The sequence below is a fragment of the Sceloporus undulatus genome, chromosome 1, assembly GCF_019175285.1.
Source record: "Sceloporus undulatus isolate JIND9_A2432 ecotype Alabama chromosome 1, SceUnd_v1.1, whole genome shotgun sequence".
Lineage (NCBI taxonomy): Eukaryota > Metazoa > Chordata > Lepidosauria > Squamata > Phrynosomatidae > Sceloporus > Sceloporus undulatus.
Genome location: NC_056522.1, coordinates 5,542,140 through 5,567,233, shown reverse-complemented (window position 1 = coordinate 5,567,233; position 25,094 = coordinate 5,542,140). Strand labels below are relative to the sequence as shown.

Here is a 25,094-nt window from a genome sequence, read left to right as displayed (position 1 = left end):
CATTAGTGTTCACACATACAGCCTGCTCATTCACGGGGATAAATGTCTGTCCCTGGGCACTTTAGTCCATGCATCTGATAAAGTAGAGTCAATCTATGAAAACTTACGCTACAAACTTGTTTTATAATCTTATATATTTAATTTTCTTTCTTTTCTTCTTTCTCTCAAAGGGGTTGCAATATCCCTTTGCATCTCTAGTGAAAGTTTAGGATTCATTTGCTCATTTAGGACCCATTTAGTTGTCTTTTTGGCAGTCTGTGGTATCTGTAGAAATTTCCTCTAGCTCCAGGTTTCAGGTGTGTGATTTTTTTCCCTAACCGCTTTCTGCACTGTCCAGCTTTCACACCCAAATATAGAAATCATACATAGTGTTCAACAATAATTCCTAAAATGCCCCAGCCTGCCTGCTAAAGACGTAGGGATTCTAAGAGTTGTATTCCAAAAATCCCCCCAAAAAACAAAGTTTTCCTCACTCTGTTCTCTTTGAACAGCTGCATAGACTGATACTTAATCATATCTCATTCCTTTGGAGCAGTATTTCTGCATCAGAGAGACAAGTTCTTTTTGTTTTTTCTCTGCAAAACCGCTCTCAGCCATACTCTTCTGCTCCTGCAGTGGCCTCTCGTGGAGATTTTTCAGACCACATTTTGATCTAGAAATTTTTCACATCTTGAATCCCCATTGTCTGAAATGCTTGGAACCAGAAGTATTTTAGATATCTGAGGTTTTTTCTTTTTCTTCTTCTTCAGATTTTGGTATATTTTCATATATATAATGAGGTATCTTAGAGATGGAACCAAAGTCTAAATATGAAATTCATTTATATTTTGTTCAAACAAAAATCCATTAGGGATACTTTTATTGGCCAACCGAAATGCACAATATACTTGTTGCAAGCTTTCAAAGCTCCATGGGCTTCTTCATCAGGCAAGATGTTACAAACCAAACAAGAGGGAAAAAACAATTGGCGATATTAGTCACATGCCTGCATATTGTTTCAGTCCTTAGTAAAGATGTTATGAAGGGGAGGATGGACTTTAAATTTCCGGGACTTTGAAAATCTCCCTGTTGCCGCATGGCCAGGAGGAGGAAGTGTCTGCCTACAAAAAATTCCTCCCCATCATAACATTTTTACTAAGGACTGAAACAACATGCAGGCATCTGACCAACATCTCCAATTGTTGTTTTTTCTTCTCCTGTTTGGTTTGTAACATCTTGCCTGATGAAGAAGCCCATGGAGCTTCAAAAGCTTGCAGCAAGTATACTGTGCATTTTGGTTGGCCAATAAAGGTATCACTGATGGATTTTTGTTTGTATTTGTTAAATGGCCAAGACATCTACCCCTGCATCTTTTCTGTATTGTGAGATACTGAATTATATTTATATATACCTGAGGGTAATTCTCTACATGATTTTTTTTAATAATTTTGTGCATGAAACTAAGTTTGTGTACACCAGACTATTAGAAAGCAAAGGTATCACTATCTCAGCCACTTTTGGAATACTTCAGATTTTGGAATTCCAGATAAGGGACACCCAGCTTGTACCAACCACTATTTTGTTAGCTACTTCAGAAGGCAATACAGTCAGCCATCTGTGTTCTCTGTTTAAAACCATCCATGGCTTGAAAATATTTTTTCATATATATAAATTCCCAAAAGCAAACCTTGATTTTGCCATTTTATATAAGGAGCCCAATTTTACTACCCCATTGCATATAAGGAGACCTGAGCATCCACAGATTTTGGCATCCATGGGATGTCTTAGAACCAAACACAACAGATACTAAGGGCCCACTGTACTAGTATTAAATAATTACTTGCTGCGTGCCTTCAAGTTGTTTCTGACTTAGACTACCTTAAAGTAATTATGCTGTTTCTTTCTTTGTTGGCCTGTTTCAATTCAAACATTATTTTGCTTGTGTATGTTCCCATCCGTCTAGATTAAAATCCTTCAGGCGACCGGTTTGCCTCAGCATCTCTCCAACTTTGTCTTCTGCAAGTATTCTTTCTGGGATCAACTGGAACCAGTGACGGTGGCCCCTGAGGTGGATCCCTCTCTCTCACCTATCAGCAAGGAGCCACGATGCATGGTTGTCTTTGATCACTGCAATGTAATTTGGCTTTTATTTTTATTACTACAGCAGACAGAGCAAAAGGCAGGCCGCAGCTTGGACTTTTTATAATGCAGTAGTGTCTGTCGCAGAATGCATGAATATTACTACTTTTGGGGACTACAAATCCCAGAATTTTCTAGCCAGCATGCTTACTGGCTTGTCTGTTGGAAGTACTCTGGTGCTTTCCAGTGAAAAACAGTGAGGGCTGAGGGGGAAATCCATGTCCATAAAGACAGAGGGAGAGACACTGAAATGTGATGGATCACTGGATCCTGACCAATTCTGAATCTTTTCAGAATTACTGCTTTGACTTCTTGTAAGTCCCAGGACTCTACAGGATGGAACCATGGCCTTTAAAGTGGAATAGTAGCACTATAATTCTGTAATGTCAAGGGATCCCCCTTTTTGGTTTCTGTACCCACCCACATAAAGAGAGAAACAAGTGCAAAAAAATGAACTGCATCTCTCAGCATACAGCTCATACATAACACAATGTGGTTGTACAGGATTCCTGACCCGTAAGTGTGCACTGAAGTCTCCCTTTCTTCCTTGTCAGTGTTCAATTTTTACTTACTTGTTTTGGCTATTTCTGTTTTGCCCCACTCCCAGAGTTCTTGGAGGCCATAAAGTGAAGGTACAATAAAACAGTAAAACTACAAAAACAGTCTAAGAGCGTGCATCAAGTAGAGATTCGGCTTTGATAAAACCAAACAGTACAGTACACTAAAACTCTTGTAGCACAAGCAGAGCTTAAAAATGCCAAAATGTGTAACTTGCAAGGCTTCAAAAGGACATGGAAGTCTTTAAACCTTCCAAGGCAGTTCTGCTCAAAGTGTTGGTCCCTAGACCGTTGCTGGTCCAGAAGCCATCGGCTGCCAGTCCAGTTTTCTGGAAAGAAACAAAATAGTTGTAGCCATTGGACACAAATATGGCGCCAGTCCCTGAAACCTTAGTGTGGGGACATATCAGTCCCCCTATCAGATAGGCTGTGAAGCAGTATTCTGAACTATCTCAGGTGGGTTTCCACAGCTGAGCAGGGATTTGAACTCTGATCTCATCACTAAGTGATGCTGGATTTCTCAAAAGCAGCTTAATTATTGATGTTAGAATTCAGAGACATAGCTATGTTAGTCTAGAATGTCATCATGTAAAGGGATCTTGCAGCACCTTTGAGACTAACTGTGTGAGAAGTTGTAGCATACGCTTTTGCAGACTTGGTCTGCTTCCTCAGATCAGTTCACTCTAGGCATCTGAGGAAGTAGACAAAGTCTATGAAAGGTCATGCTACAACTTCTTTTGCACAGTTAGTCTCAAAGGTTCTGCAAGAACCCTTTGCAAACTAATTGTTGTTGTTATTGTGTGCCTTGAAGTCGTTTCTGACTCATTGCAACCCTAAGGCTCTATCCATCCATACACACACACACAGCCCTTCTTATACATGGCTTTTATACACAGACTCAAGTATCCACGGTTTGAAAATGTTCAAGGGTCCACTCTGTGTGTGTGTGTGCGCGCGTGTGTATGACCCAGGGTTTTTCTGGGCAGATGTGGTCAGAGTGGATTTTGTCTTCCCTAGGCAAACAGACTCACCCTAGTCAGTTTCCAGACATTTTCCATGGATAAGTGGGTTTTGAAACCCTAGTCTCCCAGAGTCCTAGTTCAGTACTCAAACAACTATAACAAGTAGGAAACATTATACAGAACAGTGAAAAAAATTCCTGTTCATGACAAAGCAATTACAAATCAGCAAGTGTTGAACAGGAAATCCTCACCCTGTAAGTTTTCTGGTGTTTTCCCCTGAGGGTTAGTTTAGGTTTCCAAGCATGAAACTTTCTAGATATCTGTCTAAATCAATTGTTTGTACTGATGAAAGTTTTCAGTGAAGATTGCATCTATTACTATTTGATCTGCTTGAGTACAGTGGTCCCTTTACATTCACTGGGGTTAGCATGAAAGACCCCTGTGAATGTGGAAAAACTGCAGATAAAAACCCACTGTTCTTTTTACCTAAGAGAACACCTCTCTAAGAATCTCCAGGACCTTCAGTGCAACTTTATGGTCAACATCTGCCATAAATGAATCATAGAATTGTGCTGGAAGACCTACAGATACCTAGAGACATGTTTTCTCTAGGAACCTCTAAGTTCTCCAGCACAACTTCCAGCAGAATTGTACTGGAGGACCTAAAGATTCCTAGAGGGAAGCTATTAACCAAAACCACAAATAATCAAATCTGCAACAGTCAAAGCTGCAAATGTGGAGGGACAACTGTATTTTGCACTGATTTCCTATCATGACTTCCCAAATGTATAGTTTAGGCCAGAAAGAGTTCTGGATTGATATTTCAGCTACTAAGTATACAAAAAGCCAATATAGTTAACTACAGTTGGAAGCAAAATGACTGGCATGCTACCCTCTTTATCTTTTTCTAATCTAGGAATTCTCTGTCAACATTACTGAAGATTTTATGGAGTATCTGTCTGATGGTGCTTTGGCCATTGAGGTGTATGGGCATAAGCAATGCGATCCTTGTAAAAACCCAGCTTTGTGGGACTTGGGAATAATTCAAGCCAAAACAAGAAGCCTCCGGGACAGGTAAGAAGTGCTTTTGAACTGATAAATGAATTTGAAACATGTTGGGCAGAAAAATGTCTGCAGAGAAATAGCAAGGAGTAAACTGGTTCCAAAGAAGGATCTTATTCAACATCTTTATCAAAGAGTTGGATGACGGAATTGGGGGCATACTCATCAAATTTGCAGATGACACTAAATTAGGAGGAGTAGCTAATACCCCAGAGGACAGGATCAACATTCAAAATGATCTGAATAGACTAGAAAGCTGGGCCAAAGCTAACAAAATGAAATTCAGCACGGAGAAATGTAAGGTACTGCACTTAGGGCGAAAAAATGAAATGCACAGATATAGGATTATGGGGGGACACCTGGCTGAATGAGACTATGTGCGAAAGGGATCTAGGAGTCCAAGTAGACCACAAGTTGAACATGAGTCAACAGTGTGATGCAGCAGCTAAAAAGGCCAATGGAATTTTAGGCTGCATGAATAAAAGTATAGTGTCTAGATCAAGAGAAGTAATAGTGCCACTCTATTCTGCTTGGTCAGGCCCCACCTGGAATATTGTGTCCAGTTCTGGGCGCCACAATTCAAAAAGGACATTGAGAAACTGGAGCGTGTCCAAAGGAGGGCAACTAAAATGGTGAAGGGTCTGGAAACCATGTCCTATGAGGAACGACTCAGGGAGCTGGGGATGTTTAGCCTGGAGAAAAGAAGGCTAAGACGTGATATGACATCCCTGTTTAACTATTTGAAAGGATGTCATGTTGAGGAGGGAGCAAGCTTGTTTTCTGCTGCTCCAGAGACTAGAACGCAGAACAATGGATGCAAACTACAGAGATTCCACCTCAACATTAGGAGCAACTTCCTGACAGTAAGGGCTGTTGGGCAGTGGAACACACTCCTTCCTCAGAGTGTAGTGGAGACTTCTTCCTTAGAGGTCTTCAAACAGAGGCAAGATGGCCATCTATCGGGGATGCTTTGATCGAGAGTTCCTGCATGGCAGGGAGTCAGACTGGATGGCCCTTGTGGTCTCTTCCAACTCTACGATTCTATGATCTTTATGGTCAGCTGTATAACTAGCCATAGAATTGCGAAACTTGTGGGTATGGTGATGAGGTTTTAACAATAGTCATTGGGGGACAAAGGCAACAGGAAAGATTTTACCTGTATGCATCTGACTGAAATATGAACAATGACTAAACTGCAGTTGTTATATTTTGGCCACATCATGAGAAGAAAGGACTCTCTAAAAAAGACAATAATGCTTGGTAAAGTAGAAGGAAAAGAGCAAGATTGCATTCCAGTTGGATAAAGTTTTGCATTTCTTTAGGGTAGCGTTCCCAGGGAGTCTGTGATTGTTTTGATGTTTTGCTGCTTGACTCAATATTTGATATTTGCTGTTTTAACTTGTTTTCTTATGTTTCTAACTTGTTGTTTTAACCTCTAGATTGTACGCCATAGGCAGGCTTTTTATATATCCTTGATTTTATTTGGTTTTTGTACAGCGCCGTGTACATTTATGCCGCTTTATAAATAACGCTAATAATAATAATAATTTCTAAGGAAGCCCTGGTGGCACAGTGGTTAGATGTTGGTCCTGCAGCCACAAGGTTGTGAGTTCGATTCCAGTGGCTCGAAGGTTGATTCATCCTTTCATAGGTTGGTAAAATGAGTACCCAGCTTGTTGGCGGCAATTGGCTTACAGACTGTAAACCAACTGAGAGTGCTGAGTTTACTGATAAATGGTATAGAAATGTACATGCTATTGTGATTGCTATAAATTCAATCATAGAAGCCACAGCCACAAATCTGCAAGACCTGAGCAGTGCAATTGCGGACAGGATGACTTGGAGATCTCTCATTCATAGGATCGCCATAGGCTGAAATCGACTTGATGGCAGTTAACAACAACAACTGTGAATGGTAGAGAGAGTTTTGGTGTGCAGGCTAAAAACCAGAAGGAGATATGATAGACTGGCTATTCCCATGATGCTGGGGTGTTAACCAGTGTTAATGTGTAGTGTGCCAGGAAGCCATTGTCTCTGCTCAACCCAGTGTTGATGGACTGGAGTTTGTGGATAAGCTATTTCTCTTTCCAATTTTCCTATATAGTTTGTTTTTTTAAGGACCCCTGTCCTGAGGTCAGAGAGGAAAGGCCAGGAAGATTGGCCAGTTGGCTCTTGGCCAGTTTATCACATCTCTTTTACAGCACACCACATTCCAACACTCCCTCCACCATTCATATGGTCATCCACCCACCATGGCCTTAGGCAACATCTTTCCTCCTGCTTTCGTTCCTCAGTGCCATTGTTAAAACTGAACTTGACCCTCACCACCATCCCTACTAGTTTTGCATTCTGTGGCTGTTCATATAGTCTTCTTATGAAGTTCTTTCCTGGACACCTGTTTACTCCATGCATCTGAGGAAGTAGAGCAAGTCTATGAACGTTTATGGTAAAACATCTTTCACCCAATCTCAGAAGTGCTACAAGATCCCTTTGCATATTGATACTTCAGTCTAACAAGGCTATGTCTTTGAAATCTGCACAGAGGGTGAAAGAAGTGGTAACTGGATGTTATAATACAAGCCAAGCAGTGCATCCACTCCAAACTTTAAAGGAGCCATCCAAATTGCTGGACCTGTTTTGAGGATTAGATTAAACAGCTGAAAGACCCTATTTCCCTATATGAGCCTACTTGAATTTTAAGAGCCTGATAGTCTCTTAGGGGCAAAACAGACAGCTGGCAAGGATGGCTTAATGCCACCCCTTTGAGCACCAGATCGGGGCCACGGCAACCACATGCTGCAGCCCCAATCCAGCATTTTTCCAGCCCCCAAAGAAGTGGCAAAATGCCACTCCTTTTGGAGACAGAAAAAACTGCCCTTGCTGCCACCACCGTGGCTCTTCCACATTTCTTCTACAGCGTGTGTAAATGCTGCACTGCAGAAACTTTGTGATGCCATCTGACCGGGTTGGAGGGCAGAGTCAGGGTGTGCGGTCATCACAACAAGATCTTTAGCCTTCTGTGTTAGAGCTCTGGTGCCACAACTAACTACAAATCCCAGGATTCCATAGGATGGAGCCATGACAGTTAAAGCGGTGTCAAACTGTATTAATTCTGCAGTGTGGCAACAGCCTTAGTCACCAGCTGCCAATTGGTTTGGAGGAGTAGGATTAACAGGAAAATAGGTTATATTGTGGCTTCACATTTCCCCAGTTAGTTTAATCATGAGCAGAAGTAAAGTTTCAAAGAATTTTCTCCAACTAAACTGAGTCTGCATTTGAAGCTGTTTAACCCCTTACTCAATCTGTCTCACCCTGGCACACTCTCTGACTCACACACCTAACATAGAAATGTCCTCTCTCTCTCTTTTTTTAAAACATTCTCAAAGCAGAGTAAGGCATCTAAAGGGCCCTTTTCACATACGTAAGTTGTGTATCAGTCACAGAGGTGGTGTTTTTGCAGGTGGAGTGAGGTCACCCGCAAAGTGGAATTGTGGGTCCAGATTCTCGAGCTAAATGAGAACGGGGAATACTGCCCAGTCGAGGTGATTCCAGCCAAAGATGTGCATACAGGTGGCATCTTTCAACTGAGGCAGGTACGAAGAGGGGGCAATATTGTAATTTATTTGGTTTGCTGAATTGTCTTTTTTGTTAACCCCCAGTAGGTGAAATAAACAACATGGTGCCCATTCCTAATCTTTATTCAGCAGTGGATTATAAGGTTTGCCTCTGGAAAAACTTGTAGTTCAAACCAGTTAAAAGGAACTCAGGTAGAAGGAGATCTGATAGGGATGACAATATTGTGTCAGATCAGGGCTGAACAACTGCAGATTATCTAGGGATCCCACCCATCCTATTTTCCACAATCATACCAAACAAATCCCAGAATTCCATAGCATTCAGGCATTGCAGTTAAAGCGATATCAAACTACATTAAATCTGCAGTGTAGATGCAGCTTAAAACATATACAGTACTTTTTTTTTTTTAAAGGAGGAGGGTAGTCGTAGTGCAGAGGACGCTTTTTTAAATCCTCCCATGAGTCTTTTGAAGGGAAAGGTGTTACGGCTTTGAATGACAAACTGAAAGTACATGGGGAAGATGCTGCATTTCCAAGGCAGTCTTGTCTTGTCAAGCTGTTGCCAGCAGAGGTCGTCCCTTTACCAGCCTTCCCCATTCCCAACATGTTCTTTACACTTTCTTCTTCTGCAGGGACAATCACGTCGAATTCAAGTGGAAGTGAAATCTGTGCAAGAGTCGGGGACATTGCCTCTCATGGAAGAATCCATTCTGTCTGTTGGGGTGGGTTGCGTTCAGATAAGAAACATCAAGTCACCAAAAAGCCATGAGAATCATCAGGTAAAAGAGTCCTCATTTATTACATTAACTACAAGGAGAGGGAAAAGAATATTATTTTTATTCACACATCTTTTCTTTGCATAAGGTCCCAGGTTATATTCTTTGCAAAGGATCAAGTGATGGGAAAGACATCCTTCCTTGGGGAGTTGCCAGTCATAGTAGACAATATAGCTCTTGAGGGACAAATAAGCTTCATAGATACCGATATCCCTCCATATTTTAAAAATCTTCTTTTTTGGGATAAAATTGTAGTTGATGTTATCTGTCTTGGGTCCCCTTCTGTTCTCTCTATACACACTGTCTCTAGGTAAACTCATCAGTTCTTTTGGTTTCTCCTGTCATTTGTATGCCGACGACACTCAGCTGTATCTCTCCACCCCTGACCTTTCGACGGGGCTTGAACAGCAAGTTTCTTCTTGTCTGACTGCCATCTCTCAGTGGATGCGGCTTCGGCGCTTGAAGCTCAACATGTCTAAGACTGAGCTTCTCGTCTTTCCACCTAAACCCACCCTTCATTATTCCTTTTCTGTTTCTGTCGACGACACTTCTATTCAACCAGTTCATCAAGCCCGCAGTCTTGGCTTCATTTTTGACTCTTCCCTGTCATTTATTCCCCAGATCCAGGCCACCGCAAAGACCTGTAGATTCTTTCTCCACAACATTGCCAAGATCCGTCCATTCCTCTCAATCTCTACTGCCAAGACTCTAGTCCATGCCCTAGTGGTTTCGCGACTAGATTATTGTAACCTCCTTCTAACAGGGCTTCCTCTTTCACACCTCCATCCTTTAATATCTGTCCAGTATTCAGCTGCCCGTATTGTCACATCCGCTCGCCGCTTTGACCATGTTTCTCCTCTTTTATCCTCCCTTCATTGGCTCCCCTTCCCCTTTCGCATCCGGTACAAGCTTTTGTTACTGACTTTCAAAGCCCTCCATGGGTTGGCCCCTCCTTACTTATCTGACCTTCTTTCTCCTTACATTCCTACTCGCACCCTCCGCTCTGGTAGTCAGGCTCTCCTGTCACAATGTAGGACTACCACTGCCCCCTCCCGAATTCGTCCCTTCTCGCTTGCTGCCCCTTACTCCTGGAACCTTCTTCCCCCACATGCACACCTCATCACTTCTCTGCCCAGTTTCAAAACTGAATTAAAGACTATATTGTTTAGAGAAGCATTCCCAGAGGTGAGCCCCTCTCTGACCCAGGAAGCCTCCTTCTAACCATCCATCAAGAAGCCAAGCCCTTCCTCCAGTCCATCTGCCTTGGTCCAGGCCTCGGAGGTGGAAAAGATCTGCTGGACCTGATCCTATTCCCCACCACCACTCCCTTCTCCTTTTGTGTCATGTCTTCTTAGATTGTAAGCCTGAGGGCAGGGAACCGTCTGACTAAAAAATTGATGTACAGCGCTGTGTAAACTTACAGCGCTTTATAAATAAAGGTTAATAATAATAATAATAATAATAATAATAATAATAATAATCTCATGTTTTACCTAGTTCAGGACATTAAGCAACTTCCAACAGATTAAAAAACACATAGTTAAAAATTCACAAAATACAAAAGTTAAAAACGGGCTAAGTGCCCCCCAAAATAAAACTAGTCAGCGTGGCATAGTGCTTTGAGTGTTGGACTACAACTTAGAGACCAGGATTTGATTCCCACACTCTCTTATATATAATATATATAATAATTTATTTATTTACTTAGCCTCAGGAAGGCAATGGCAAAAGGCCTATAAGACATGTGAGGATTATATTGTAGTATTTAACTGCAAAGTAGTTGCTGAATGCAAGCAGCCTGTCAAAAAAAAGAAGTGACACCTTAGGGTCACCATAAGTCTGAAACGACTTGAAGGCACACAGCAACAACAAAGCATAAGTCCAGTGCATAGTTTAATGCAGGACAAGCCTTGCACAACCAGTATTCCAAGAACTGTCAAAACAGAAAGGTCTTCTACATCTCTTTGCAGAAAGAGAATAGGAAGGTTGCCAGTCTAATCTATCCAGGGAAGGGAATTCCACAGTCTTGGGACAGCCATGTGTCCCATATTCCCATCTTATGTACCATTAAGGGTGGTGGAACAGAGAGAAGGACCTCCCCAGCAAATCTCAAAACACAGGCAGATCCTTAGTTTTTTGTGGGTTTTTCAGGCTATGTGGCCATGTTCTATAAGAGTTTATTCCTGACGTTTTGCTAGCATCTGTGGCTGGCATCTTCAGAGAATGCTAAACCTGGAAGAGTGTGTGTGTATGTATACTGTCTGACCCTGGGTGAGGAGGAGTGATTCCCATGTTGATCTGTGTATTGTTCTGTTGTTGATGGCCTCCTCAGGGTAGGAGGATATCAAAAGAGGTTTAGTGTCTGCTAATTGGTGATCACTGTCTGCTGGAAAGCCTCTGACTCTGAGTGGTTTCTCATTTGCATTTGCTGAGTCCTGGTTTTGGTGTTCTTCAGGATGGGTTTCTTCTTTCCTGTTGAAGCTGTCCAAGTGTTTGTGGATTTCAATGGCTTCCCTGTGCATTCTGACCTAATAGTGGTTGGCATGGTCCAGAATTTCAGTGTTTTCAAACAGCATTTTGTGCCCAGGATGGTTTATAATGTGTTCTGCTACTGCTGATTTTTCTGGCTGACCCAGAAAAAGGCAGATCCGTTGGGGAGAATATGATCCTTTCAGATAACCACACAGGGCTTTATAGGTCAAAATTAGAACTTTTGAAAGAGTCAGGATGTAAAGAATATCTATACAGTTGAAACACCCCAACCATGGACTTGCCATCCACGGATTGGATTATCCGCGGATGGCAGTGCTTGCATGCCACCATTAAAACCAGCAAGACTCAAGGTTCTGTAGTTTTTGGCTTGGGGAGGGGTCTGAAATCAAACCGTCATTTTCTCATTCTGGGTGGCAGAGGGTGCCTTGACACACGTGAGACACCTCACTGACAAAATGGCCAGCCCCTGAAGGATTTTTCATATTGCATAACATTTTGTGAAAATTTCATTTGTGCCTAAAAAAGTGGGTTTCTTGCAGAAAATGTAGTATTGACTTGATCACATCAACACAAGGCATGGTCTCAAAATTTGAGGGTGCACTATGTACACAGGCTGGACCAGAGCTTGGAAAGTTACTTTTTAAAAAGTAACTCATTACAGTGTGTCTGGGTGTGTGTGTGTTTTAATGAACTGCTGTTAACTAATTGTGGTGCCACTAGACATAATGTATTCATAATTGGTGCACACTTAACTGGAAGATCTATTCTGAACTACCACACGCCATTCTGAATTGAAGTCTGCAGGAGGGACCCTCATATGTATCCCCTTAATGGGAGCAATGTGGCTTCCTGAATGTGAAGTGCCCTTCCCTTGGAGGTCTGATGGACACCAACAGAAGTTTTTTTTCTAACTTAAAGCCAAAACATAGGTCTTTATTAAAGCCTTCAGGGACTCCTTAATTTCAAAGTGTATATGTGCATGGCTTTAATTTTTTGCAGCATTTAAGTGATTTAACCTGTTGCTTTGTTTGTTATGTTTTTATCTTGATTAAGTTATTTATGGTATTTATCTGGAAATGCAACTTAAGGTTTATATTGTTTGCTTCCTTGAGTTCCCATGATAAAAGATGAGATAGAAGTGCTTTAAACGTTTTTTTAAGAGAGACAATTGAATTTTCATGGTTTTTATTTCCTAGGAAGAAGATGATGACATGGACAGCTACCAGGTAAATATAACCATTTATTTCTTTATTTCTTGTTCTCCTCTCCTCTTCCCCAGGCTAGATGTAGGGTACAACATAGATTAAAATACAATATATAACTGACCCAGTGAACACACATGTTAAAACGTATAAACATAAGATTAATACAACCATTACACATTAAAATCATCCAGAATAAAATAAACAGTTGGCCCTCCACTTTTGCAGGGGTTAGGAGTGCAGGACCCCCATGAAAATGGAAAAACTGTGAATATCTCTACCACCATCACCTCCTAAGATATGGCTGGCATGGACAAATTGCTGGCTGGAGAGTCTAGGATCTGTAGGATATAAAAGTAAAACTTTCAAGTTTTGGATCTTACTCTGTGATAAAACAGAAATGTCACATCAGTACATGACCTTTCCCCATCACTTCCAGAGGCTGTCTCACTGGCCTTTGAAATCTTTCCATGCAGAGAGGCTTAGAATCCTACTTTACAGTGTATGTTCAGAAACCACTACTTAATCTTGTGAAGAGAAACATGTTTGCATTCTTCATAGGACAGAGACTTGGAGAGGCTGCGTCGGAAATGGCTCAATGTGCTTACAAAACGTCAAGAGTATCTGGATCAACAGTTACAAAAACTTGTGGGAAAGCCAGGTAAGAGGCTAGCCTCTTAGTTACTTGCAAAAGATTGTCAAAATTGTTAAGAAAGTAACATATGGTGCTTATTTAAAAAAAAATCCAGAGGAATGGGAAGGGAGTGGTTGGTGGATGGGAATGTGGCCCACTGACCCCCACCAAATAGATTCTGCACACCAGTATTTGTGTCCCATATTTCAAGTGAGTGGTTGAGCTCAATTACTTCCCAAGTTCCAACTTTCATTCAGTTTTGCAGGGATCATTTTCTTACAACAGGTTTCAGGAATATGACACCATGGAGCCAAATCTGACCCTTCTGAAGTCATCATCTGGCTGTCTAGGTTCTTCAGATGAGCATAACCTCTTCCTTGTAATTCCATTAAAAGTTTCCCAGCATTCATATATTTCTCCACTTTTCAAAGAAGCTGAAAGACCCCTCCTAAGGCTTAGTTATAGACCTTAGAATTTTAAACTAAAATTCACTGGCATTTATAACCTCTGGCCTTTGAGAATTTTGTTGGAACTGAATTCAGTCCTTAGGTTGAATGGGTTTCCTCATCCTTGTAGCACAGAGTTTGAAACATGTGTTTTGGAATTGTAATAGAAAGTAAAACTTGGCTGTCCTCTTTCCAGACAAAACAGAAGATGATGCAGACCGAGAAGCTCAGCTGCTAGAGATGAGGTTGACTCTTACAGAAGAGAGGAATGCTGTAATGGTGCCTTCTGCTGGCAGCGGCATCCCTGGAGCCCCTGCTGAGTGGTAAGAACCAGAGTAAAACTGCAGTGATAATGCCATAGAAAAGGGTTCCTTCAGATGATGTTGCCCATAGTAATAAGTAAATAAATAAATAATATTTCCCCACCTCTCCCAGGTGGATCGAGGCCGTGGATCCCAGATGGATCGAGGCGGGATTACAACCCAGTTTCAATAGACAATATACAAACACTAATCACAACAATAAAATACAATAGTAAAATACAATAAAATACAAAATAATTAACAATTCGATCAATCCTATCAGGAGCGAGGTGGAGAAGATCTTTCAATCTAGGTCAAAGAGGTGGAACAGTATTTCTTATAGGAGATCAGGTGGATAAGCTCGCCGGAAGAGATCCGTCTCAACTGCCTTCCTGAAAGCCTCCAGGGAGCTAGTAAAATGGGTCTCCTCCCAGAGACTGTGCCATAGTTTTGGAGCAGCTACGGTAAAAACAGCTAGTGCTGTGTAGTGGTTAGAGTATTAAACTAGTACCTCAGGAGACCAGTACTCATATCCCTGTTCAGCTATAGAGACCTACCGTATAGGTTTCAAATCACATTCTCTTTGTCTTAGAGGAAAATAGTAGCAAACAAAGATCTCGACAAAGAAAATCCTGCTGTTGGGTTGCCATAAGTCAGAGATGACTTGAAGGCACATACTAATAACTTCAAAAATATATGAATGAGGAGACAAGAAGAAACAGGGCTGAGAAGAGTGTTTTGAGTGTGGGTCTAAGACTCTGCAAGATCTGGGTTTAAGTCCCCATTCAACTATGGAAACCCACTGTGTGACCTTGGGCATGTCACATTTTCCCAGCTTCAAAGGAAGGCAGTGACAAACCTCCTCTGAATAAAGGACCATAGGAAAGTGTGGCTACAAGTCAGATTTGGCTTGAAGACACCCAGCAACAACATCTGGAAGAATGTATGATTTCTACCACTGAGCTTACTGACATGTGCGTGAAGCAAGCTAGCAGGGACTTGATATTATACTTCTCAAGTCTGGCCATAAATAGTCTCTGAGGAGTATTTGTTGCAGTATATATCTTGTCTGTCTCTGCTGAAATTGTGTGATGTGGATTTCCATGGCAGAGAAATTTGTAGGTGCCCAGGAGAGAGAAGGCTTAACACACTGATAAACGGAAGTGAGTTATAAGCACAACATTTTACATAAACATCTTTCACTGCAGAAATATGCAACATTTTGTGTTGGGTTAAAACTGATTAAAGTGCCATCTTTCAGAGGCTTTTGCATGGACAGTGCCATCAGCCCTAGCTGACCTAGCCGACAGTGAAGGATGATGGGAGCTGCAGCTCTGAAATATCTAGAGCAATAATGGGGAAAGTGCCATCCATGGGCAACATGCAGCCCCCAAGTCCCACTTTTATGGTCACTGAAGTCCCTACAAGGACCTCCCAAACTTGCCTCCTGGGATGATTTTGGGGCAAGCCCCAAACCATTCACAAATATAGTACTTTCATTCACCCCCAATACTTCCAAAATCTCTAAAAACGATCAAAAATTAGCCAAGAAATGCAAAAATTGGTGGCCAAAAGTGACTTTGCTAGCTTGTGCTGCACCCCCAACATGAGTGATTGGCTTGCTTGGGGGGGGGGGGAGTAATTTGGGGCTGAACCCCTGTCCCCCTCCTCACCATTGCCCACCCCAGTCTAGAGAGAACACTAGATGTTGCCTGCCACTCCATAAGAGAAAGAATGATGGGGGATGAACCCATCATGTGGGACAATTCTGTTTTTGCTTTCTCAGTTTCTTCTGAGACTGTTTGCCAGGTGTGGTTTTGAAACACCAGCCAGAACAAGGCAAGTATGGAAGTAAATTGTGGCTGAGGGCAATAAGATCCAAAGTCCCGAAAGCTGAAGATATTTGAGTAATTTTACTTAGGAACAATATTCCAAAAGCATCTCAGTGCTCTCTACTTAAAGCAACAGAATTATTAACCAATGTTTAATTATGATCTTCTGTAGGAATGGAAATCAATATTTATTGCTACTGCACTTTAGCTGATTTAAAAGAAAAAATGTTAATGTTAATTGCCTGGTTCATTCACTTAAAAGGCTGCTTCTTTGTAATGATGCTGCCTCAGTCGGAACATTGCGCTGGATTCCGGGCTACACGTCGCTGAGTTCTCTTGAATCAGCAAATACGCCACGGACTCTTTCATTCAGAACATTGGTAATAGAATCAAACGTGACCAACCACCAATTGCTGGGTCACAAGGGCTGCAATGAATGGATAGGAAGCCAGGAAAGGCTATGCTTAATACTAAATTTGGAGGGGATGGGGGCCAGAAAAATACCCAGAAAAAAACCAGTGAAATGGCCAGTTTCCCTGAAACGAGTTCAGCATGTTGGGTCACTCCTTTAAAATTCACATTAAAACCTGGAATGAATTCACTATTGCATTGGCATCAGAATCACCTGTGCCACTGTCAGTGAACCATCATTCAGGACATTATTAGGTGATCCTGAGCTAAAGGCAGAGGGTATCTGGGTATATGGGGACCAGGGTTCGATTCCCCAGTCAGCCATGGAAGCCCACTGGGTGACCTTGGGCAAAAGAGAAAGAAAGACAGACAGATTGTGTATGAGAGAGACAGAGAGGCAGACAGATAGAGATAGAGTATCGTTCTTGTGTGCCTTCAAATCATTTCTGGCTTACAGCAACTCCAAGGCAAACATATCATGGGGATCTGCTTGACAGAATTTTTTCAGAGGGGTTTTGCATGGCCTTCCTCTGAGGCTGAGACAGTGTAACTTGTACAAGGTCACCCAATGGGTTTCCATGGCTGAATGGGGATTCCAACCCTGGTGTCCCAGATTTCTAGTCTGATATTCAAACTACTACGTACTCCAAATTGGTTCTCTACAACTTATGTGCTTTCAAATTGACTTTGACTTACAAAGGCCCCATCTTAGGTCTTCTTGGCAAGTTTTATTCAGTGGAAGTTTGCTCTTGTCTTCCTCTTGAGGCTGAGAGAGTGTGACTTGCCCACAGTCACCCAGTGGATTCCATGGCTGAGTGGGAATTTGAACCCTGATGTTCGTCCAACACTCAAGCCACTATACCACGCTGACTCAATTTTGTTGGCAAGATTTTTTTGGAAGAGGTCTGCTATAGCTTTCCTCTGAGGCTGAGAATGTGTGATTTGTCCAAGTCACCTGAAAGGATTTCATGGCTGAGCTGGGAATTAAGTCCTAGTCCTAGTGTGTGCCTTCAAGTCATTTGTGATTTATGGTGGCCCTAAGGCAAACCTAGAATGGGGGGTTTCTTGGCAGAATTTCTTCAGTGGTGTTTTGCCATGACCTTCCTCTAAGACTGAGAACATGTGAGTTGCCCAAGTGGGTTTCTGTGGATGAGCACAGATTCAAACTCTGGTCTCCCAGTGTCCTAGTCCAACACAGAAACCACTTTGTCACACTGGCTCTCTTCATATAAAGTAAACATACTGTAGTATTTTTGTTGAGCAATATGAAGGTTGATTCAAGGCTGTTCTGCAGGTTACCCAAATACAAACCTGAGATTTTTGCTAAGTGATACCAGGGAGGTTCCCTGTCAAATACACTTGTGTGTTGCACATCTTTGCAAAAAAGAGTTGGTTATAGTCATTCTCTCCTATTACAGGGACCATGATAAACAAACATCCACATCGCAGAATATTATATATGACGAGATCTTCAGGTGGAGTTGTCAAATAAAGTAAGGGACAGGGCTCCTGTCCCTTCCATGGTTGTGTAGAAGAGGGAATTTCAACATGTCCTGCTTATCATGCACACAGCATGATGCTCCCTCTTCTGCACAACCATGAAAGGAGCAGAAGCCGTATTCGTTATTTCACCCAGCAACTCTGCCCTCAGATGTGTGGGTTATTGTACCTGCCCCTCACATCCTTTTAATGCCTTTGGTCATGATACTTCTGGACCTAACCCCCATGGGCACAGGAGCATTTTGGATCCTGGTGCTGTTTATGGCACCAAAGAGGAGATGCCCTACTGCGTTAAAATCAACCCATGCAAAGGGAGGAGCCAACAGTCTCTGAAATCTTAGAGCAGGTGGTTTGCCAGTGCACACTTTTCTATTCTTTCCCTTCTTCGTGTAGCTATGAAAACTAGAGTCATTTGTTACCTGCAACCCATTGAGTTTAACATTTGTGTGGCATTGGGACAAAGTTGAGAAAAAGTTACATTTTGGACTACAATTCCCAGAATCACCCAACTAGGGAATAGTGGGAGTTGAAGTCCGAAAGGATATCTTTTTCAGGGCTCTGAATTGGTGCCACATCAAACTACAAATACCAGGATTCAGTAGGATGGGGACATGACAGTTAAAGCAGTGTCAAACTGCATTCATTCTTCATTGTGGAAGCAGCCATTGTCTCTGAAGGCCAGTGAGGTTTAAACTCCATTAGCAGCAGTAAAGTTATTTAATATTTACTTAACATGGACATGATTTAACATTTGAGGTCAGACTAAGACCTGTTGAAAAACTTGTGCTCCTACTGAGGATGTAGCTTTGGATAAACACTGATCTGGAAAGTACTGGCTGTCCTCTGTGTATAAAACAGTGAATTAAAATAAAGCCGCATTCACCAAGGTTATCATTGCCTTGACCTAGACTTGGATGGGAACTGGCTGTAATAGACAGCTGCTGTGGATTGCATATTATGTGTCCTGCATCAGACCTGCCTGAATTGATATGCCAGTGTTGCCCATGTCCCTTTGTTTTTCTTACAGGACACCTGTGCCTGGTATGGAGACGCACATCCCAGTCATCTTCCTTGATTTAAATGGTAAGTTGCAATACAAACTGTCAAGCGTAAGATAAGAAATACCACAGAGAGATGTAAACAACTCAAGGAAAGGAATATAGAAAAGGATTCTTATACTGAGTTGCATATTGGTGGACAAAAAGTCCTGCAAACAATACTACATTGTATCTGCCTTCTCATATCCCTCCAGAGAATTTGTGTTGTAAATGGTTGTTGTTATTTTCTATTAAGTCAACTCCATTTTATGGTGATCCTATAAGTGAAAGACCTCCAAGGTCCCTGGTCATCCACTTCCCTGATCAGGTCTTGCAAACTCAAGGTTGCGACTTCCTTGATTGAATAAATCCACTTTTTTTCTACTGCCTTCCACTTTACAAAGCATTATCATCTTGTGATATGTCCAAAGTAAGATAGCCTCAGTTTAGTCATCTTGGCTTCTAGGGAGAGTTCTGGCTTGATTTGCTCTAGGACCCATATATTTGTCTTTTTAGCGGTCCACGGTATCTGTAAAACTCTTCTCCAGCACCACATTTCAAACAAGTTGATACTCTTCCTATCAGCTTTCTTCACTGTCCATCCCTCACAACCATACATAGAAATCAGTAATACTATGGCATGGAAAATGCTCACTTTGGTTGTTGTTGCTGTTTTGTGTGTTCAAGCTGTTTCCAGCTTATGGCAACCCTAAGTAATATCACGGGGGTTTCTGAGGCTGAAAGTGTGTGACTTGCCCTAGGTCACCTGGTGGGTTTCCACGGCTGATCTGGGATTTGAACCCTGGTCTCCAGAGTCGTAGCCCAACACTCATACTGCTATGCTATGGTGGCTATAGGTCATGTGTTGTGTTTCCCCACCTTCATCTCGAGATTGGGATGCTGGTTAGCATTCCCTTTCTGTCTTTTCACCTTGAACTCTTGGGTGGCTCTTCGGTGTAAGAAGAGATTTCCACGTGCCCAGCCTCAGTAGAGCTGACCTGTGTCACAGGGTTGTGTAGGCTATATGTGTGGCTGTTCCTTCTAAAACCACCATTCTACCCTGTACACACCTGGCCCCATCTGATTTGGAAAAATAAGCAGCATGCTCGCCTTCAGTTATCAGCATCCCAAGCCATTGCTTGTATTCTCCCATTTGTGCAGTCACTAAAGAGGCCTGCCTTGTGAGTTTTCCATTTAAGTTGTCCCTGTCCTGAACTGAAATTACTCATTGGTTTTCTCTCTCTTCCTGTCTTCCCTTTCTCTCCCTCCTGCCCTTCTGCAGCAGATGACTTCAGCTCTCAGGACAACCTTGATGAGGCAGAAGCTGGTGGCTGGGATGCCACCCTGATTGCTGAAGATGAAGATGAATTTTTTGAACTTCAGATTGTCAAGCACCATGAGAGTGAGGTAAAACAGAGATGGGGACTTTGCAGTTGTGGTAAGGCACTTAGGGTACAACTACACTGTAGAAATAATGCAGTTTCATACCACTTTGACTGCTGTGGCTCCCCATCCTGGTATTTGTAGTTTGTGAGGCATCAGCATTCTTTGGCATAGACGGCTAAAGACCTTGTAAAACTACAAATCCTGTTATTCCCTAGGATGGGGCTGCAACACTTAAAGTGGTGTCAAACTGCATTATTTCTACAATGTAGATGCACCCTCAGTCCATTGCTAGCATGGAGCAGGATTCTCCATTGGATTCTCAAGCCCCAATCCTGTTGTTAGTCCTGAATTGAGTAGACTCATTCAGTCAGTGGGGTTTCTCTATGTCTTGATTCACCATTCAACAGTTGATTAAGAAGCTTTACTCTAGATGGGAATAGCAAACACGATGCCAGCCTTGAGTATGAATAAATTCATAGACCCACACACACAGGTGTGATTACCATACCCATGCACTTGCTCTTTTCTGTGCAGAAGCATTTCAAGGTTTGATAGATGTGAAGCCTATATGTGTTGGCTCATCATTCAACAGTTGATTGAAAAAGTCTACTCTAGTTGGGAATAACAAACAGGATGCCAGTAAATTTATAGAACCGCACACAGGTGCGATTATCATATAGTGCCATTGCTGTTTTCTGAGCAGAAGCATTTTGAGGTTTGGTAGATGTGAAGCCTCCACTTTCAAGGTACACTAGATTTCTTGTCTTCCTATGAGCACAGAAATGCAAAGTCTCATCATGGTGAAACATTTATAGCTCAACTGTTTCTTACCTTTGTTGTTGGCAACCATTTTTTAGGCAAAGGCTGAAGCGTCCTGGGATTCCACTGTTCACAACTGCTCACAGCTCAGCAAAGGAACAACAGGAGAGCAGAGAGTCTACCTTATTGTTCGGGTGACGGTTCAACTCAGCCACCCTGCCGAAATGCAGCTCGTGCTTCGTAAACGCATCTGTGTCAACGTCTATGGCAAGCAGGTGAGTGTCTTCAAAACAGTAGATGGCAAGAACCCATTGCGTGGATCACATGAGGTCTGTTTGTAGGCCAGATTCCTCTTTATTATCGCAGATACACAACGTTGACTGGCTTGCTCTGTTCCTGCTTTTCCTGTGCATGTGATAGTTAGAGGTATATTGCCTCTGAATATAGAGGTCTAAGCAGTGGTGGCCTACAGCTGCTGATATTCTTCATGAACTTATCCACTATATTTATTTATTTAGTAGTGGGCTATACATCACCACCCATAACTGTAATGTTACATTTTCTGTCATAATGTGACAGCCTGCAGCAGCTTTGCTTTTTTTAGCAGAAGAAATAATGTCTGTTTGTTATTTCTAAAACGTCATCGAGAAGGACGATTTTTCTATTTTTTTAAAGAATAATTTTATCAACTACCAATAACAGAAAAGTAAGACATTAGCAATGCATTGCTAGCATGTTATTTGCAGAGTAAAAGTAAAGTATCATCCCTTGAAACAGAAATGGGAATAGAGTGGTCCTGCAGTCATAGTTGGATCACAAATCCCATCAGCCCTGGCCAGCATAGCTAGTGGTGAGGGATGCAGGGAGGTGTAGTCCAACAACATCTGGAAGGCCATGTGCTTCTAGTCCCTGGTTTAAAAAATAATGACCAACACCAGTGTGTTACTTTCAAAAACGTAAAGTAAATAACGTTCTAAAGCTGCATATAGTGGAATGTCTGATCGTAGTCACCGTTTGCAATCACCCAGTGTTTAAAGACACATATTGAGGGGTAACTGTGTTGGCAATATAGCAATATAGCAAAGCAAAGTACAGTAACATCCTAAATCCACAAAACCTTTAATCAGCCAACCAAAATGCACAAAATACCTGATTAAAGATCAATCACTGTGGTTCTGACCTTATGGCTTGTCCAAGATCATGCTGTCTGTTCACAGCTTTGGGGCTAGATTTAAAAAGAAAGCTTTCCTTTCTCTTAGCAACAGCTATACCAGAAGAAATGGCTGCCTTTTGGTTTAGTGTCTTCAGTGACAACACTTTAAGTAACTGTGCTGTTGGCTTTTGGTTTGTAATTTTTCCTCCTTTTTTTCCCAGGTCCTGCATGTAAATGCAACTAGAAAATGGGGAATCCACTGGTTCCCCCCATCACTGATAGGCTGTAGGACTCCAGCTTGGAGCATCCTTGTTGACCAACCCTTCTCCTTTATTGATTCCTCTTTTCTTTTCCTTCTCTCTCATTCTTCCTTGCTCCTGACTCCATGGCAGTCGCTAGAAAGCTGCATAAAGGCTCCAGTGGGGGTAGGAACGATTGCCACTGCAACATCTTGGCAAACACCTTTGCCCTCTGCACTCCTTCACTGTGCGTAAGAAGCAGGAGTATTGAAGATTGTTTGTGCTCTTAGCATTGTTTGCCGCTGGAATAGCTATTTCATTCCCCTGGGGCCTTGAACTGGCAGTGGTTGATGGGTGGTACCCTTCATGAGCTTTTCTGCATGTTTGCAAAATATGCTTTAGTAAATCCAGATCATGCCTTTTCTCATCATCCGATGTGGTCAGTATTTTTTCATGACATTTGTGATGGGATCGTTTTCTGTTGCTGTATGCCGAGACTGTTGTTGATGTCACTGCCCCCAGATGGTGCCTGTGTCTATGTTGCTTTTTCTCCCATTGCTTATCTCTGCCTTGCAGTGGTTTTTGGCAAGAGGGTGGGTCAGAAAGATCTTGGCGGTGAATTCAGATGATTACTATCTCCAAATATGTGCTAGTTTAAGGAGATAATTTCTGAGGCTGGCTGTGGTTATAATGATGAGGCATGGGGAACTTCCATCTCTGCAAAGTACATGTGTTAAAAAAATATAAATTGTGGTTTCCATGGCTGAATAGGGACAGGAACCCTAGTCTAACAGTGACCTAGTCCAGTGCTCGAAGATTAACACCACACTGACCCTCAATGTTTCTGCTACTGGGGTGAAATATAGCTATCCTAACTACAGCAAGCCTCTGCTTATCGAACAGGTTAGGGATCAGAAGATTGTCAAAAAGTGGAATTTTTTAAAGCTTGCAAATGCAAGACTGAAGACTAGATGGCGTCAAATTGACTGAGAGAAAAGAAAACCAGCATGCCAAATCAGCTGAGAGGAAAAAAAGCAGCAGTGTGTGGTTGAAAGAGTGGACTGAGGGTCAAAAGCGTGGTACATGGCTGTACAGTCTGCCCTCAGTTCCTTTATCCAGGGAGCAAACTTTGATTTTTGCCATTTTATATAAGGACACCATTTTACTGTTTTTTGTATTTAACAGGACTTGAACATTCATTGATTTGGTATCCACAGAGAGTCCTGGAACCAAACCAAGCAGATAGCAAGGTTCTACTGTAATTTAGATCTGTCAAAACAGTGAGATATCCAAAAGCAAGGTATCCAAAAGCTGAGAATGCCTGTAGAAGCTATTCATTCCTCTTGAATTTTCCCAGGTCTCTGTCAAAAGCCATTCAGTTTGGTGGCCTTCATTGTGTGCCAATGAATTCCACAGTCTGGCTGCACACTGTCTTGAAGAAAGACTTCCTTTGCTATCTCTTCAATCTCCCTCTGTTCAGCTTACATATATGTCCCCCATGGGTCCTCATGCTATTAACAGAGAGAGAAAATTTTATCCCAACCTGCTTTCTCCACACTGTTTATACTCTCATCACATTGTAGCTGTCATTTTCTGTCAGGCTGGATTTGAGTTATTGCAACCCTATGAAATGAGAAACCTCCATGTCACCCTATTTTTGACCGTCTTTGCTCAGTTCTTGTAGACGTAGAGCAGCTGTGGATTCCTTGATTCTGTCCATTTGGAATGGGGTCTTCTTCTTTTTCAACTGCCATATTTCTATCTTAACAAACCTTACTGACTTTTCTAGTGAGTTGTGTCTTCTCATATGCCCAAAGTATGACAGTCTCAGTTTAGTCATCTTGCCTTCTGGGTAGAGTTCAGACTTGATTTGATCAAGGACTCATTTATTTGTCTTTTTAGCAGCCCACAGTATCTGTAGATCTCTTCTACAGCACCACCTTTCAAATTAGTTGATTTTCTTCCAGTTAGCTCTCTTCGGTGTTCAACTTTCACATCTTTACACTTGTGGGTCTTACCTAGTTCCTTCCTAGCTTTCCCATACTGTGACCTTGCCTCATTGAGCAGTTGCTGCCACTCCTTTACCAATTTTGGTTGTCCTTTCCTGCACCGTTCCAGGTTTCTCAGGAATGATGACCAGAACTATGCACATTATTCTAGATGCAATCACTCTTTGAATTTAAATAAGGGCAGTATGATGTTGGCAAATTTATTTCTGATTTGTTTTCTCCGGTTTGGGAAATGGAGTGTTGTGGGTTCCCTGTGGCAGGGGGCAGTTTGTGTGTCTACAATTTATTTAAAGGAGGAATTGTTGTACCACAGTGCAATCTGTGGAACCATGATTCTGGGTGGTTTTGAGGGATTAAGGCCATAAAAACAGCCTTGGGGAGCCTCTTTGGGTCAGAGTTAGGCTTTGCCCACCCCAGGATGACAGTATCTGCCTTATCTTTCATCAGACCCTTGTTCTGTCTAGCCCTTTGCAACCTACTCTGACTGGCAGCTCTCCAAGATCTGAGGCAGGAATCTACCTTAGTCTTCCTGCCACAGGTCGTATTATTGGTTGCTGAGGATCAAACCTTGGGAGGGGGTTGGACTGGATGGCCCTAGTGGTCTCTTCCAACTCTATGATTCTATGATTCTATGACTCTTG

The 25,094-nt window shown here is 42.1% G+C and overlaps 1 protein-coding gene across 6 annotated transcripts in view; it reads left to right on the top strand.

Annotated features, from left to right (window-relative positions):
* The window catches only part of KIF13B (kinesin family member 13B), a 208,059-nt gene that overhangs the window by 138,521 nt on the left and 44,444 nt on the right, over window positions 1–25,094 (top strand). For 5 of the 6 annotated variants that reach the window (XM_042445221.1, XM_042445211.1, XM_042445229.1 and 2 more), the window contains 10 exons: window positions 1,943–2,113; window positions 4,554–4,711; window positions 8,160–8,292; window positions 8,907–9,053; window positions 12,740–12,769; window positions 13,307–13,406; window positions 14,022–14,148; window positions 18,898–18,953; window positions 20,190–20,314; window positions 21,151–21,327. In XM_042445221.1, the coding sequence (XP_042301155.1) occupies window positions 1,943–2,113; window positions 4,554–4,711; window positions 8,160–8,292; window positions 8,907–9,053; window positions 12,740–12,769; window positions 13,307–13,406; window positions 14,022–14,148; window positions 18,898–18,953; window positions 20,190–20,314; window positions 21,151–21,327 (1,224 nt within the window). Of the gene's footprint in view, window positions 1–1,942; window positions 2,114–4,553; window positions 4,712–8,159; window positions 8,293–8,906; window positions 9,054–12,739; window positions 12,770–13,306; window positions 13,407–14,021; window positions 14,149–18,897; window positions 18,954–20,189; window positions 20,315–21,150; window positions 21,328–22,597; window positions 22,692–25,094 lie in introns of all 6 variants that reach the window. The other variant, XM_042445255.1, reaches the window with a different exon arrangement.